Raw genomic sequence first — 15,158 nt, forward strand, 5'->3', positions numbered from 1 at the left:
TTGAAAACTCTCATTATGGAGCCAGCAATTTCTTAAAATATGCCATTGTAATGCGACTGGAAGGTTTATGAAAGGGATGGATATATAACGCTGTATCTAGAAAATTGGCGGCGTTCATTGACTGATCGAGTGGTGATGGGCAATAAGGCCATTGGTTCTTAGGAATCAAATCTGATGGGCCACTTCAAAATGCTGGGTATCCAAATGTTTTTTTTTCTTCAAAATTTTCGAATCGAACAATACTCCCCACACGTTATATGCATCTTAATTGCCGTAGTTAAGCCTTTAAATTAGGGATATCGATGGCGGTTTTTAAAAGATATTATTCATTCTGAAAGTGTTTATCACTTTTAGGATTTTTTTTATTAATGCTTATTTAGTACTAATGCAAACTAAAAAGAGGCAAACCTAACGATAGCAATGTTGATCACGATTTTTATGTTGTGTTTACTTAGTCAATTTACTGTTTTTACGCTAAAATAATAAGACATGCCTTTTAGTGCTATATTTTAGTCCCTTGTCAGGCCATTCGATTACAAAATAGTTCGCTGCTATCGGTCATTTTGTCTGATTGTATGCAGTTTATTTCTGTTAGGGTTCATTCACAATTTACTTCATACCAACAATATCCGCATTAATAATGTGTGTGTTTTTTCTTTAGCACATGGGTTTTTTATTTACGTTCTTGTAAATGGATATTTCTTATTAAATGTTTCATATGAAACATTTTGATCGGCGGAAACTTATCAGAAACTCGCAATGGAGACATACGTAATAGAATAATAAGTCTCCAGTTCATAGGATATGCTCTTCCAAATAATTACAAATCACTTGCACCTTATTCTGAATTGCGTGTTATTTTAAACACTATCACGTTTATGCAAAATCGTGTGCACTTGTTTATTAATTAAAAATAATAGCATCGTCAGTTTGTCCGTCTCTTCGTCTGTAGACACAAACTTGTCCACACGCTTTAGCCTTAACCATGGAAGTAGTCTTGACTATAGTCGTTATATGCGATTTTTATCATCGTTTAAAAAACAAGACTTATACAAATTTTCTAACTTATAAATTCTAAAAAAAAAATCCTCCTTCAGTTTTCGAAATGCGTTATCGGGGGTGGGGGCGGCTTGTGGGGCTCGTATTCGGGTGATTGACGTTTGTAGAGACGTAGATAATATGTTATCTACGTCTCTGACGCTTGTGACTTTGTATTATATATTTTCTCAAAAAAATATTTGGAGTTATAATTTATAAATCTTATCCGGATATCTAGTGAAACCTCGCCACCATATTTCCAGCATAGACAAGTACTAACTCAACCTCCGCGCAGGAATTTGACGGTAACCAGCATAGCTAAGTGAGTGCAGATAAGACAACTCAGCGTGGAGATTGGTAATAAGTCAATCGTAACACTTCGTCCATCTCCGGAGTCTCCGTAAAGAGTGGACGCAATAAAAAGCCGGTTGGGTCCAGAGTGTGTAATAACTCGGTCAGCAGCTGGAGCGTGCTCGTCGCGACCGAGGCCAGGAGCTGCCTGCAGAAGATTGACTGTGATGGTTTGATCTTCTGCGGATGGCTCAGCAAATCCAGCTGATTCCGTCACCCTCGAGCCGGACGTCTTCCGCACTGCTGGGATTGCTGTCTTCTCCAAGATGCAGCGGACTTGTCACCCGCTGTCTATCGTCGAGAGCTCGCTGACCCAGACCTGCCAGAGGTCCCGTCTGTAGAGGGACGGGTATAGTGGGACAGCAAGACCACCAGTGTGGAGGAAATACGGGGCGGACCAGAACAGGCTTCGTTCCTGGAGAGGTTATAAAGCGTGCCTGGAACTTCGAGGGGGTGGCCTTATAGAGGGACCCCGGGACAGCGGTACTCAGTACGCTCAACGCACTGGGGAAACTGTCTCGGGGATAAAGACGACGGCCGGTGACAGCGAGAGGGGCCATAAAGGCAGAGCTGCTTGCTTGCACTCCTTTGGTGGAGCTGCGTACAGACAAGAATTTGTCTTTGAATTGTCATCTACCAGTGCACATTAAGGTCTCATTGGCCACCGTGCACTGGTATATTTGGATCTAAATTATATCTTTGGCGAATACCCGGGAAGCCGGGGTAAATTTGACCTACTTTGGCTCAAAATTAATCTTTTTCCCCTGAAAGGTCACAGGGGCAGGTCGGACCATAAAGACCTCATGAAGGGGCCGGTAGAACCTGAAAAATAAACTCTGATTTAAAAAAAAAAGAGTGTGTAATAAACGGGCGAACGGGATTTAGGGCGAAACGACCCGAGACCGTGTAATAACTATATCACGTATTAGTGTTATCTAACCTTTGAACGGAAGTTACCGGTAAACATGGCTGACACCGCAAAGAAAGACGCAGTCGACGAGAAAAAGGATACAAAGAAAGCGAAGGGTGATAAAGAACCAGAATTGGTATGACAATAATATTTATTTAACAAATGTTTATACTATTAAATCAAACTGTAATGTTAGGCTATTTTATCTATTGAATTAATAATTTATTTGAATCGCATTGTCATGTTGACTAATTTTGATGGGTGGGGTAGTAGTTCTCCACTTGCAAGTTTTTCAAATATAACCATCATTGAGATATATTGTAAAATAAACTTTGTTGAATTTGCATTATTATAAACATATTCTGTATAATTTATTTTTTCATGTTGTTTGTCATTGGCGAATTATTTATTTTCTCGCTTACAAGAATAGAATAAATTTATTCGGAGACTTCTACACTATATGGCTGTTACTGGTTGAGTCGTGGGTTCTGTTTGATTCGTGGGTATAGCAATCGAGTGAAATCTCGCGATAGAACGTTCGCACAAGATGCAGTTCGTTACGGAAAAATGTTTTGACACGGTCACCATTTTTTTTCCGGTCAAAAATGCGTCAAAAACAAGTAAATAGTGTAATTCATCATAACTTGATAGGTCCTTATGAAGTATTTCCTCATTTATGTATTGTTCATACAGTGTTTCAAAGTAACACAACATTGTTTATTTATGAGTATTTACCATGCTACATCGTCTGTTGACATTTTTTCACAAGAAATTAACCTGTCCTGCAAGGTCAGTTTCAAGGCTATTTATAGTATGCAAATCTTGAAATTCTGGCAGCCAATCAGAACCCACGAATCAACCAGAAGCTTATTTTCATGATGGTAGTTTGACACTATCAACACTGTCGATTATTTTGATGTTTAAAGACGATAAACATTTGGAAAAAAGCAACACATCTTAAAGAAGAAAGGTTAATAATTATTTTCATTATGATTCATGGTCATATATTTATAAAATATTTGTGATGTAACAACTTTATGAAAATTAACCACGACTCAACCAGACTATAGCATATTTTTTCATTGTATGTAGTCCAAATAATTACAGTAAACATTTTTTTTCTATTGAAAATATATTTCAACTTTTATTGTATTTTTTCTTGTCAAGAAACATTAATTTTCAAAATCAACGTATATTTCACAAAATATTTTGTAAAATGAAGTCTTAAGTCAACCCATCAAATAGCAAAAATTTCAGCGCTAGATGTGTTATGTTGAAATAGGTTTAACAAGATACAAAATTGTCGTTCTTATTTTTTTAAATGATATATCCATGTTAATTTCCCGCAACAATATCCTAACATTTACAAGCAAACACGAGGCTGGCTTCAAGCAGCGTCAGAAGAACGACATATTTATGAGAACTTCTTTGTGCTTCCAAATCTGCCTGAAACGTATCTCGGGTTCACGTGTAAATGTTCCGTTATTTTAGCCAGAAATTCACATGGAATATATTGTGACATACAAAATTAAAAACGAGCATTTTGTATCGCGTCCAATCTATGTTGCCACATAAGGCACATTTATAAAGCCCTACTTTCCAACTTTCCAAAAGCGAGTTTTCGTTTGATTCTTTGAATGATATGTTGGCTATCTTATTTCAGTCTGAGGAAGACAAGCAACTGCAGGATGAGTTAACCATGTTAGTAGAGAGGCTCACAGTAGGTGGCAACTTAGTAACATATTACTTACTCAAAAACTGGGATGTTTGTATCATTCAAATATGTCTGTAAAGAAATATTTTATGTATGAGTCTTTGAATTTACTGAATATTTTATGTTAGATAATGTATTGCTTTGTGACGAAAAAAAATATGTCATATTTTGTCTGCATAATGATATCTTTTTTGGGTCATATTGTTTTATTGAGTGGAAATTGTCTACTCTTGTTTTCCATTTGATAAGGAGTCTAACCACCAGCTCTACAAGCCAGCCCTGGAGAGTCTACGGACACAGATTAGAGCCTCCACAACTTCAATGACATCTGTGCCAAAACCTCTAAAATTCCTTCGTCCCCATTATGACACTCTTAAAGGTGTTTATGAAAAAATTCGTGACCAAGAAACAAAGGTATAGTAAAATTATTGACAAAAAATTTGGTGTATCATTATCAGAGGGGGTAATTAGTGACAGACAAGATGGCGACGTCCATGCCGATGCAGGTATTTTTCGTCGTTTTATACCCTTTATTACTTGTATTATTATTTTTTACTGCGCTCACTTTCCAGCCATATTAGGAAGAAAGTTACTGGCTTTTATTTCATAGTAATATTCGTTGTATATCTTGACTTTACTTGGTGCAAAATTTCTAAGCGGGATGACCTAATTAGGGCTCCACTAAGAAAATTTGCGGGGAGTAAAGTCAGGATATAAAGCAAATTTAAATAAGAAGTAAACGCTTATCACTTTTTTACTGATAGGGCTGGAAAGTGAGCGTCATTTAAAAATAAACAGAAGTAATAAAGGGTATAAAACGGCGAAAAATAACTGTCTCGGTATAGACGTCGCCATCTTGACTATCACGTGATTACCTCCTCTGATTATGCACAACTTTGTTTAATGTTCTGTTTGTGATCTAACTTAATATTGATTGACATGTCTGTATTTTTATATGTATATATACAAATTCTTTTAGATTATTCAAAATAAGTGTGTGATTATTCAAAATAAGTGTGTGATTTTCAGAGATTTTGTGCTGATATTGTATCGGTCTTGGGAATGACATTTAGTGACAACAAAGAGAGTTTGAAATACCGTCTTCTTGGATCAAAGGAAGAAATTGGTTCCTGGGGACATGAATATGTCAGGTAAACATTAAGCCGAACAATACACTTTGAAATTTTGCCTGATAAATGTTAATAATTGTCTGTTATCTGGTGTAAAAAATGTTAAACGATTAATATTACAGAAATTATGTGCAAACAGAAATTTTCTTAAAGGCTCATAAAAGGTGACGATCGGTAATTATTACCAGTTTTTAAATATTTTTTGCATATTTTATTTATAAAGGTTATCAAAAAGCAATATATATATGCTATTGGACATTACCATAACAAATGAGCAATACAACTTGTTTTGAGCACAAAATACAGTGTCCTCCAAGTCAATTTTGTTTACAAACAATCAGTTTATTTACATTGCTGTTTTACGGTGTGTAGAAATACCGAAATCCCCATAATTACCGAAATCACCGTTTATATTAAGTACGCCTGCCGAGTAACAAAATCCCCCATATTTAGGCCTGAAAGAGTCAATATTTCATCGGTATAATTGTTTTCTTGCATAGCTTAAATGTTAATGTGTTGATAAAGCATTCATATACTTGTATATATATACGGTTCATCCATTAATATTTTTTTCTATGAGTATTATCATTATTTATGTTTTGAATGTTTATTTACTTGACAAAACCATGTATGATACATATAGCAAAAGCATTTGTATCATATTGACGTGTGTGCGCAGGGGGTAATCAGATTTCGTGCTGCAGGTATTCAGATAGTCACCTTCAATCGGAGGCGAGTTAATTAACACCCCACTAATAAGATAACAGAATTACCATAAACAATCAGTTGTGATGTAATATAAAACTCCGCTGATAGTTTACCTGTGCATTCAGTTGATATTTTATCATGACATAAATGAAACACAAGTTAAATGCCCCGTCTTATATATTTCTTTTATGAATTTTTATTGTAATCATACCTGTTTTTTTTTTCATTGTTCACATTGTTATTATAATCATTATCTTGAATAATGTAACTTTAATACCCTCTTTGCATATGTATATGTAACATAGTTGTATATATATTTTTTCAATTTGTTTATGCTATGTTTTTAGCTCACCTGATTGCTCAGGTGAGCTTTTGTGACCAGTCTTTGTCCGTCGTATGTCCGTCTGTCCGTCCGTCCGTTAACATTTGCTCGTAAACACTCTAGAGGCCACATTTCTTGTCCCATCTTCATGAAACTTGGTCAGAAGCTTTGTCCCAATGAAATCTCGGCCGAGTTCGAAACTGGGTTGTGCCGGGTCAAAAACTAGGTCACTAGGTCAAAAAAAAGAAAAACCTTGTAAACACTATAGAAGTCACAATTTATGCCCGATCTTCATGTTACTTTGTCAAAAATTTTGCCCAATCATCATGAAAGTTGGTCAAAACATTGGTTTTATTGATATCTCGGACGAGTTTGAAAATGGTCGGGATCAGTGAAAAAACATGGCCGCCAGTGGGCGGGGCATTTTTCTCTATATGTATATAGTGAAAACGTGAACACAGTAGAAGTCACATTTTTGGCCCAATTTTCATGAAATTTGCTCAGATTTGTTTCCTTGATACGAGAGTTGAGTTCAAAAATGGTTCCAGTCAGTTGAATAACATGGCGGCTGGGAGGGGGGCAGTTTTCTCATTATGCCCCCCCCACGTTTCGAAGAAGAGGGGGTATATTGTTTTGCTCATGTCGGTCCCTCCGTCCACCAGATGGTTTCCGGATGATAACTCAAGAGCGCTTATGCCAAGGATCATGAAACTTCAAAGATACATTGATCATGACTCGCAGATGACCCCTATTGATTTTCAGGTCACTAGGTCAAAGGTCACGATGATCTGAAATAGTAAAATGGTTTACGGATGATAACTCAAGAACGCTTATGCCTAGGATCGTGAAACTTCATTGATACATTGATCATGACTTGCAGATGACCCCTATTGATTTTCAGGTCACAAGGTCAAGGTCACGGTGTCCCAAAGCAGTAAAATGGTTTCCGGATGATAACTCAAGAACGCTTATGTCTAGGATCATAAAACTTCATAGATACATTGATCATGACTCGCAGATAACCCATAATGATTTTCAGGTCACTTGGTCAAAAGGTCACGATGACCAGAAATAGTAAAATGGTTTCCGGATGATAACTTAAGAACGCTTAGGCCTATGATCATGAAACTTCATAGGTACAACGATCATAACTCGTAGATGACCCCTATTGATTTTCAGGTCACTCGGTCAAGGTCACGATGACCCGAAATAGTAAAATGATTTCGGGATGATAACTCAAGAACGCATTGGCCTAGGATCATGAAACTTCATAGGTACATTGATCATGACTCGTAGATGACCCCTATTGATTTTCAAGTCACTAGGTCAAAGGTCAAGGTCATGGTGACCCGAAATAGTAAAATGGTTTCCAGATGATAACTCAAGAACGCTTTTGCCTAGGATCATGAAACTTCATAGGTACATTGATCATGACTCGAAGATGACCCCTATTGATTTTCAGGTCACTAGGTCAAAGGTCAAAGTCACGGTGACCTGAAATAGTAAAATGGTTTCTGGATGATAACTCAAGAACGCTTATGCCTAGGATCATGAAACTTCATAGGTACATTGATCATGACTCACAGATGACCCCTATTGATTTTCAGGTCACTAGGTCAAAGGTCAAGGTCACGGTGACCTGAAATAGTAAAATGGTTTCTGGATGATAACTCAAGAACGCGTATGCCTAGGTTCATGAAACTTCATAGGTATATTTATCATGACTCGAAGATGACCCCTATTGATTATCAGGTCACTAATCAAAGGTCAAGGTCACAGTGCCAAAAAATGTATTCACACAATGGCTGTCAAGGTCACGGTGACTCAACATCGAAAAATGGTTTCTGGATGATAACTCAAGAATGCTTACGCTTAGGATCATGAAACTTCATAGGTACATTGATCATGACTCGCAGATGAAATAATGATGAAACTTGACCAGGATGTTTGTCTGGACAATATCTAGGTCAAGTTTGACATTTGGTAAAGATTGAATGAACCGAATACTCTCAGGTGAGCGAACTAGGGCCATCTTGGCCCTCTTGTTTAATTATGTACCACTCATTATCTAGCATATATTTATAAACACATTCAGACCAAAATGTTGGTATATGTCCTGGATTTTTAGCTCGACTATTATATATGTAATATATATAGTGGAGCTATCCTACTCACCCCGTCTTCGGTGTGACCGTCTGCGTTACTGTTAGCGTTAGCGTCTGCGTTAGCGTGCAAATGTTAAAGTTTTCATACTACCCCAATTATTTTCATTGTCCTTTGACGTATTGCTTTCATATTTTGCATACTTGTTTGCCAACATGACCCCAACCTATAAACAAGAGCAGACAAGTCTATCAAGCATTTTGTCATAATTATGGCCCCTTTTCCACTTAGAATATGCAGCAAATGTTAAAGTTTTCTTACTACCCCATTTATTTTCATTGTCCCTTGACTTATTGCTTTTATATTTTGCATACTTGTTAACCAAAATCACTCCAACCTATAAACAAGAGCAGACAACACTATCAAGCATTTTGTCATAACTATTGCCCCTTTTATACTTAGAATATGCATATTATTGATAAATCTATGTTAAAGTTTGCGTACTACCCCAAATATTTCCTATATCCTTTGACATATTGCTTTTATATTTTGCATACTTGTTAACCAACATGACCCCAATCTATAAACAAGAGCAGACCACTGTATCAAGCATTTTTACATAATTATGGCCCTTTTATACTTAGATAATTGAACATTTTGCTTATATTGCCATAACTTCTTTATTTATTTTCACATTTTATTATTACTTTGACATAACAACACTTACCTTAATACCACAATGGATTCCACCCAAACAATGCCCCACGCCCCTACCCAGAATCCCTCCCGCCCCCAACCCCCCTCCAATAATTTTTGTTTGTAAACATCATCTAATAAATTACCCCACCCCACATTATACCCCCCTCTCACCCCATCCCCCCCCCCTACCCCCTCCCCCCCCAATTTTTTTTTAAAACATCATCTAATAAATTACCACACCCCACATTATACCCCCCTCTCCCCCCCGTACCCCCACCCCCCAATTTTTTTTAAACATCTAATAAATTACCCCACCCCACATTATACCCCCCCTCAACCCCCCCCCCCCCCCCCCCCCCTACCCCACAATTTTTTTTTTTCCTTTTTTATTTTTGAAAGATCGTCTTATAAATTATTGAATATGAACAATTTCCCCATGTTGGCTTATATTATACTGTCAAGCACTCGAATAGTCGCGCACGCTGTCCTCTGACAGCTCTTGTTTATGGTAATGTCCAATAGGATATATATATACTGTTTTTTGATAACCTTTATAAATAAAATATGCAAAGAATATTTTAAAATCGGTAATAATTACGGATCGTCACTTTTTATGAGCCTTTAAGTCAAAATTGCAATTGTGTTGTCATTAGCTAACTTTATGGATGGCTGAGTAATCACTTGTAAATAAATTCAGTTTGGTCAAAATAATAGTTTAGAACAAAATAGTACATAAATATCAGTATCCAAAAGCAGGATAAATATCCTATGCCCTAGAAAGATGAATTGGTCTGTTATCATCAATTTTTATGCCCCCCTTCGAAGAAGAGGGGGTATATTGCTTTGCTCATGTCGGTCGGTCTGTCGGTCGGTCGGTCTGTCCGTCCACCAGGTGGTTGTCAGACGATAACTCAAGAACGCTTGGGCCTAGGATCATGAAACTTCATAGGTACATTGATCATGACTCGCAGATGACCCCTATTGATTTTGAGGTCACTAGGTCAAAGGTCAAGGTCACGGTGACCCGAAATAGTAAAATGGTTTTTGAATGATAACTCAAGAACACATACGCCTAGGATCATGAAACTTCATGGGTAGATTGATCATGACTCGAAGATGACCCCTATTGATTTTGAGGTCACTAGGTTAAAGGTCAAGGTCACGGTGACCCGAAATAGTAAAATGGTTTCTGGATGATAACTCAAGAATGCATACGCCTAGGATCATGAAACTTCATTGGTAGATTGATCATGACTCGCAGATGACCCCTATTGATTTTGAGGTCACTTGGTCAAAGGTCAAGGTCACGGTGACCCGAAATAGTAAAATGGTTTTCGGATGATAACTCAAGAACGCATATGCCAAAGATCATGAAACTTGATAGGTAGATTGATCATGACTCGCAGATGACCCCTATTGATTTTGAGGTCACTAGGTCAAAGGTCAAGGTCACGGTGACCCGAAATAGTAAAATGGTTTTTGAATGATAACTCAAGAACACATACGCCTAGGATCATGAAACTTCGTGGGTAGATTGATCATGACTCGAAGATGACCCCTATTGATTTTGAGGTCACTAGGTTAAAGGTCAAGGTCACGGTGACCCGAAATAGTAAAATGGTTTCCGGATGATAACTCAAGAATGCATACGCCTAGGATCATGAAACTTCATTGGTAGATTGATCATGACTCGCAGATGACCCCTATTGATTTTGAGGTCACTAGGTCAAAGGTCAAGGTCACGGTGACCCGAAATAGTAAAATGGTGTCCGGATGATAACTCAAGAATGCTTATGGCTAAGAGCATGAAACTTGATAGGTAGATTGATCATGACTGGCAGATGACCCCTATTGATTTTCAGGTCACCAGGTCAAAGGTCAAGGTCACAGTGACAAAAAACATATTCACACAATGGCTCTCACTACAACGGAGAGCCCATATGGGGGGCATGCATGTTTTACAAACAGCCCTTGTTTGTATGTGATTCTTACTACTTGCTGAAAGAAGACCCCATGATAAGTAGTGTCTGTCTGGTGTAATTTAATATATGAGCCTAGCCCTGTGAAAACAGGGCTTTATGTGTGTGTGTAAACAGTCTTTCCAGATTAGCCTGTGAAGATGGTGTTGTCTACTCAGGCTAATCAGGGTCGACACTTTCTGCTGTTATGGTATTTTTCGTTCAAAGCAAGTCTCTTTGTAGCAAAATATCCAGTAAAGGTGGAAAGTGTCGTCACTTTACGCACATGACTTAAGTGCTGTTTTCTCAGAGGGATCCTATTGTGACAATGGTGTCTCTGCAGACACCTGGCTGGTCAAGTGGCCGCTGACTGGCAGGATCTGGAGGAGAAGGACGCCGAGATGAAGGCCCGCCTTCTGACCATGGCCAAGGAGATAGTGCCCTATCACATGGCCCACAATGCTGAGGCCGAGGGCTGCGACCTCCTGATGGAGATTGAACGGCTCGACCTGCTACAAGACTATGTTGACGAGTCCGCATACAACAGAGTCTGTCTCTACTTGACCAGGTGAATATTTTGTATTTATGGTTAGTTACATTGGAATTTACTATATTGGCTTTGTGTTTTCTTTTTTTTAAACAATGATACATAGTAAGTCATTTAATATTATGCCAATTATACTTATACTTTGGAAATAAATTTGAAATATTAGAACATCATGCTGCAGTGCCTGAATATGTCTCTGTTATTTATTAAATTAGAGTTACATTTTTTAAAGACTGATTTTCATTTGAATCTTTGATTAATATTGTTGCAATATTATGTCATTACCTGCATTACTGTTTTTGGAGGTTTTTCGTCACTGCAAAACATGATGAATTATAAAAATCACAGAGACTAGGTTATTTTACCTGTATGATTTTACATACAATATTGAAATATTTACTTGTTATTAATACAGCAACTACCATCATCACTAGTGCAACTACCATCATCACTAGTGCAAACTGTTAAAATTTTCCTCCATCATGTATTTACAGCTGTGTGGCGTATGTGCCTGATCCTGAGAATGTGACACTGTTAAAAACAGCTGTGGAACTGTACAGAAAATTCAAGCAGTATCCACAGGCTCTGAGATTTGCCATGCAGCTCAATGACCAGAAACTAATTGAGGACATTTTCTACTCTTGTAAAGATGGGTAGGTTGATTTTATAAATTACAACTGGTCAATAGAGTTCTAGAGTGCCTGGAATGGAAGGAATGTGAGCATTTGTGTAGAAATGTATTGTTTAAGAGCAATATTTTTGAGTAGTTTTTCATGTTTTTTTTAACAGCAAATGTAATATATATCTGCCAAATAACTGTTTTGATGTATCAGTTTTTGTATACAATGTTCCAATAGGAGTTGATTTGGAGTTTCAGACTGAACTATAAAACCTTTAAAGTTTAATGGACCTTTTCACATATTTTGGCATGTATTGAAGTTTGTCATTAAATGCTTGTTAACCTTGTATCTAAAAAGCTCAAGTAAAAAAACAAGAATAAAATTAAAGAATGAAGAAAAGTAACCCTCAACTGGGCTCGAACCACTGAACCCTGGAGTAAAAGTCTATTGTGTTTAGACCACTGGGCCATCTGTGATCATACAATAAGTAATGTATTTTTAGCTCACCTTATCGCCTTTTGTCCGTTGTGCGACGTCAACATTTGCCTTGTTCACTATCTAGAAGCCACATTTATTGTCCAATCTTCATGAAATTTGGTCAGAAGATTGGTTTCAATTATCTTGGATGAGTTCGAAAAGGGTTATGTTTGCTTGAAAAACATGGCTGCCAAGGGGCGGGGCATTTTTCCTTATATGGCTATAGTAAAATCTTGTTAACACTCTAAAGGCCACATTTATTGTCTGATCTTCATGAAACTTGGTCAGCAGATTCATCCCAATAATATCTTGGACGAGTTCGAAAATGATGCTGTTTGGTTGAAAAACATGGCCGCCAGGGGGCGGGGCATTTTTCCTTGTATGGCTATAGTAAAACCTTGTTAACACTCAAGAGGCCACATTTATTTTCCGGTCTTTATGAAACTTGCTCAGAAGATTTGTCCCACTGATATCTTTGATGAGTTCAAAAATGGTAACCATTGCTTGAAAAACATGGCTGCCAAGGGGCGGGGCATTTTTCCTTGTATGGCTATATATGGCTATAGTAAAATCTTGTTAACACTCTAGAGGCCACATTTATTGTCCAATCTTAATGAAACTTGCTCAGAAGATTCATCCCAATAATATCTTGGATGAGTTTGAAAATGATGCGTGTTGGTTGAAAAACATGGCCGCCAGGGGGCGGGGCATTTTTCCTTATATGGCTATAGAAAAACCTTGTTAACACTCTAGAGGCCATATTTATTGTCCAATCTAGATGAAATTTGGTCAGAAGATTTGTCTTAATGATATCTTGGATGAGTTCGAAAATTGAATTACATGGCCTCCAAGGGGCGGGGCATTTTTCCTTATATGGCTTTATATGGCTATAGTTAAATCTTGTTAACACTCTAGAGGCCACATTTATAGTTCGATCTTCATGAAACTCGGTCAGAAGATTCCATCCAATAATATCTTGGACGAGTTAAAAAATGATGCCGGTTGATTGAAAAACATGGCCACCACAGGGGCGGGGCTATTTTCCTTATATTGCTATTGTAAAACCTTGTTAACACTCTAGAGGTCACATTTATTTTCCGATCATCATGAAACTTGGTCAGAAGATTTGTCCCAATGATATCTTGGATGAGCTTGAAAATGGTTTTGGTTGCTTTAAAAAACATGGCCACCAGAGGCGGGGCATTTTTCCTTATATGGCTATAGTAAAACCTTGTTAACATTCTAGAGGCAACATTTATTGTCCAATCTTCATGAAATTTGGTCAGAAGATTGGTGTCAATGATATCTTGGATGAGTTCAAAAATAATTATGTTTGCTTGAAAAAATAGGCTTTCAAGTGGCGGGGCATTTTCCTTATATGGCTATAGTAAAATCTTGTTAACACTCTAGAGGGCACATTTACTGTCTGATCTTCATGAAACTTAATCAGAAGATTCATCTCGATAATATCTTGTATGAGTTCAAAAATGATGCCGGTTGGTTGAAAAACATGGCTGCCAGGGGGCGGGGATGTTTTTCCTTATATAGCTATAGTAAAACCTTGTTAACACTCTAGAGGCCACATTTATTTTCCGATCTTCGTGAAACTTGGTCAGAAGATTTGTCCCAATAATGTCTTGTTATCTCAGGTGAGCCACTTTGGGCCTTTCAGGCCCGCTTGTTTACTTTATATAAGCAATCCTCATAGTATCACAAAATATAAAGACGACAACAGAACTCAGCAAATTATTCAATCATTTCGTGTTGCAACGCTTTATAATTTTAAGGGTTTTAAATTGTCAAAATATGCATCAAATGGATATTTTAGGGCATGGTAAATATTCAGTATTTCTGTTTCCTCACAAATATCATAACTTCAACGAAAATTTGCGAATCTGAAACATTTTTAAAATAAATTTTGTCAATTTACTAAAACGTGAAAAGGCGTATAGAACTGCCTCTTCTTTATAGCCTGTTACACAAGTACCCCAGTCTTTTGCCCAGTGATGTTTTCACCCTGCCTATGTTTTTAGATTGACCGAGAAGCAGCTTGCCTTCATGCTTGGCCGCCAGCAGATCTACCTGGAGCTGCGTGATGACATGGAGGAGAACGATGAACTCACAGAGATCATGTCCAACACACATCTCAATAACAACTTTCTTGCTCTGGCCAGAGAAGTACATTTCCTTGTGAATTATTTTGAAATAGATAAAGGAGTCTTTCAGTTTTCTTAGAATCCTGTCATTTTTTATTTTTTCCTGAAATTGCAAAGTGTGACTCAATTTTGAAAATAAAGATATTTTTAAAAAATACGTAAAGATAAAAATGTCTGCCGTTGTTTTTTAGCTAGGCTGTTTTCGGAGAAAACCAGAGTTATTGTCATAGCCAGCTCATCGTCCGGCATTGTGCTAAACCTTTACATTTTGTTAAACTTTTCAGCAGTGGCTCTAAAATCAAAGTGCTTCCACCTACAACTTTGAAACTTCATATGTAGATGAACCTGGATGAGTTCTACACGCCACACCCATGTTTGGGTCGCTAGGTCAAAGGTCAAGGTCACCGTGACCTCTAAAAAAATTG

At 37.5% G+C, this 15,158-nt stretch overlaps 1 protein-coding gene across 1 annotated transcript in view; it reads left to right on the forward strand.

Moving 5' to 3' along the window:
- Window positions 1–2,278: 2,278 nt before the first annotated feature.
- LOC127842254 (26S proteasome non-ATPase regulatory subunit 2-like) overlaps window positions 2,279–15,158 on the forward strand; it is a 39,891-nt gene continuing 27,011 nt past the window's right edge. The window contains exons 1-7 of the mRNA XM_052371684.1: window positions 2,279–2,435; window positions 3,963–4,019; window positions 4,263–4,427; window positions 5,043–5,164; window positions 11,277–11,501; window positions 11,975–12,133; window positions 14,611–14,755. Of these exons, the coding sequence (XP_052227644.1) occupies window positions 2,355–2,435; window positions 3,963–4,019; window positions 4,263–4,427; window positions 5,043–5,164; window positions 11,277–11,501; window positions 11,975–12,133; window positions 14,611–14,755 (954 nt within the window). The 5' untranslated portion in view covers window positions 2,279–2,354. The remainder of the gene's footprint in view (window positions 2,436–3,962; window positions 4,020–4,262; window positions 4,428–5,042; window positions 5,165–11,276; window positions 11,502–11,974; window positions 12,134–14,610; window positions 14,756–15,158) is intronic.

This window comes from Dreissena polymorpha, chromosome 1 (assembly GCF_020536995.1).
Source record: "Dreissena polymorpha isolate Duluth1 chromosome 1, UMN_Dpol_1.0, whole genome shotgun sequence".
NCBI classification, from domain to species: Eukaryota; Metazoa; Mollusca; class Bivalvia; order Myida; family Dreissenidae; genus Dreissena; species Dreissena polymorpha.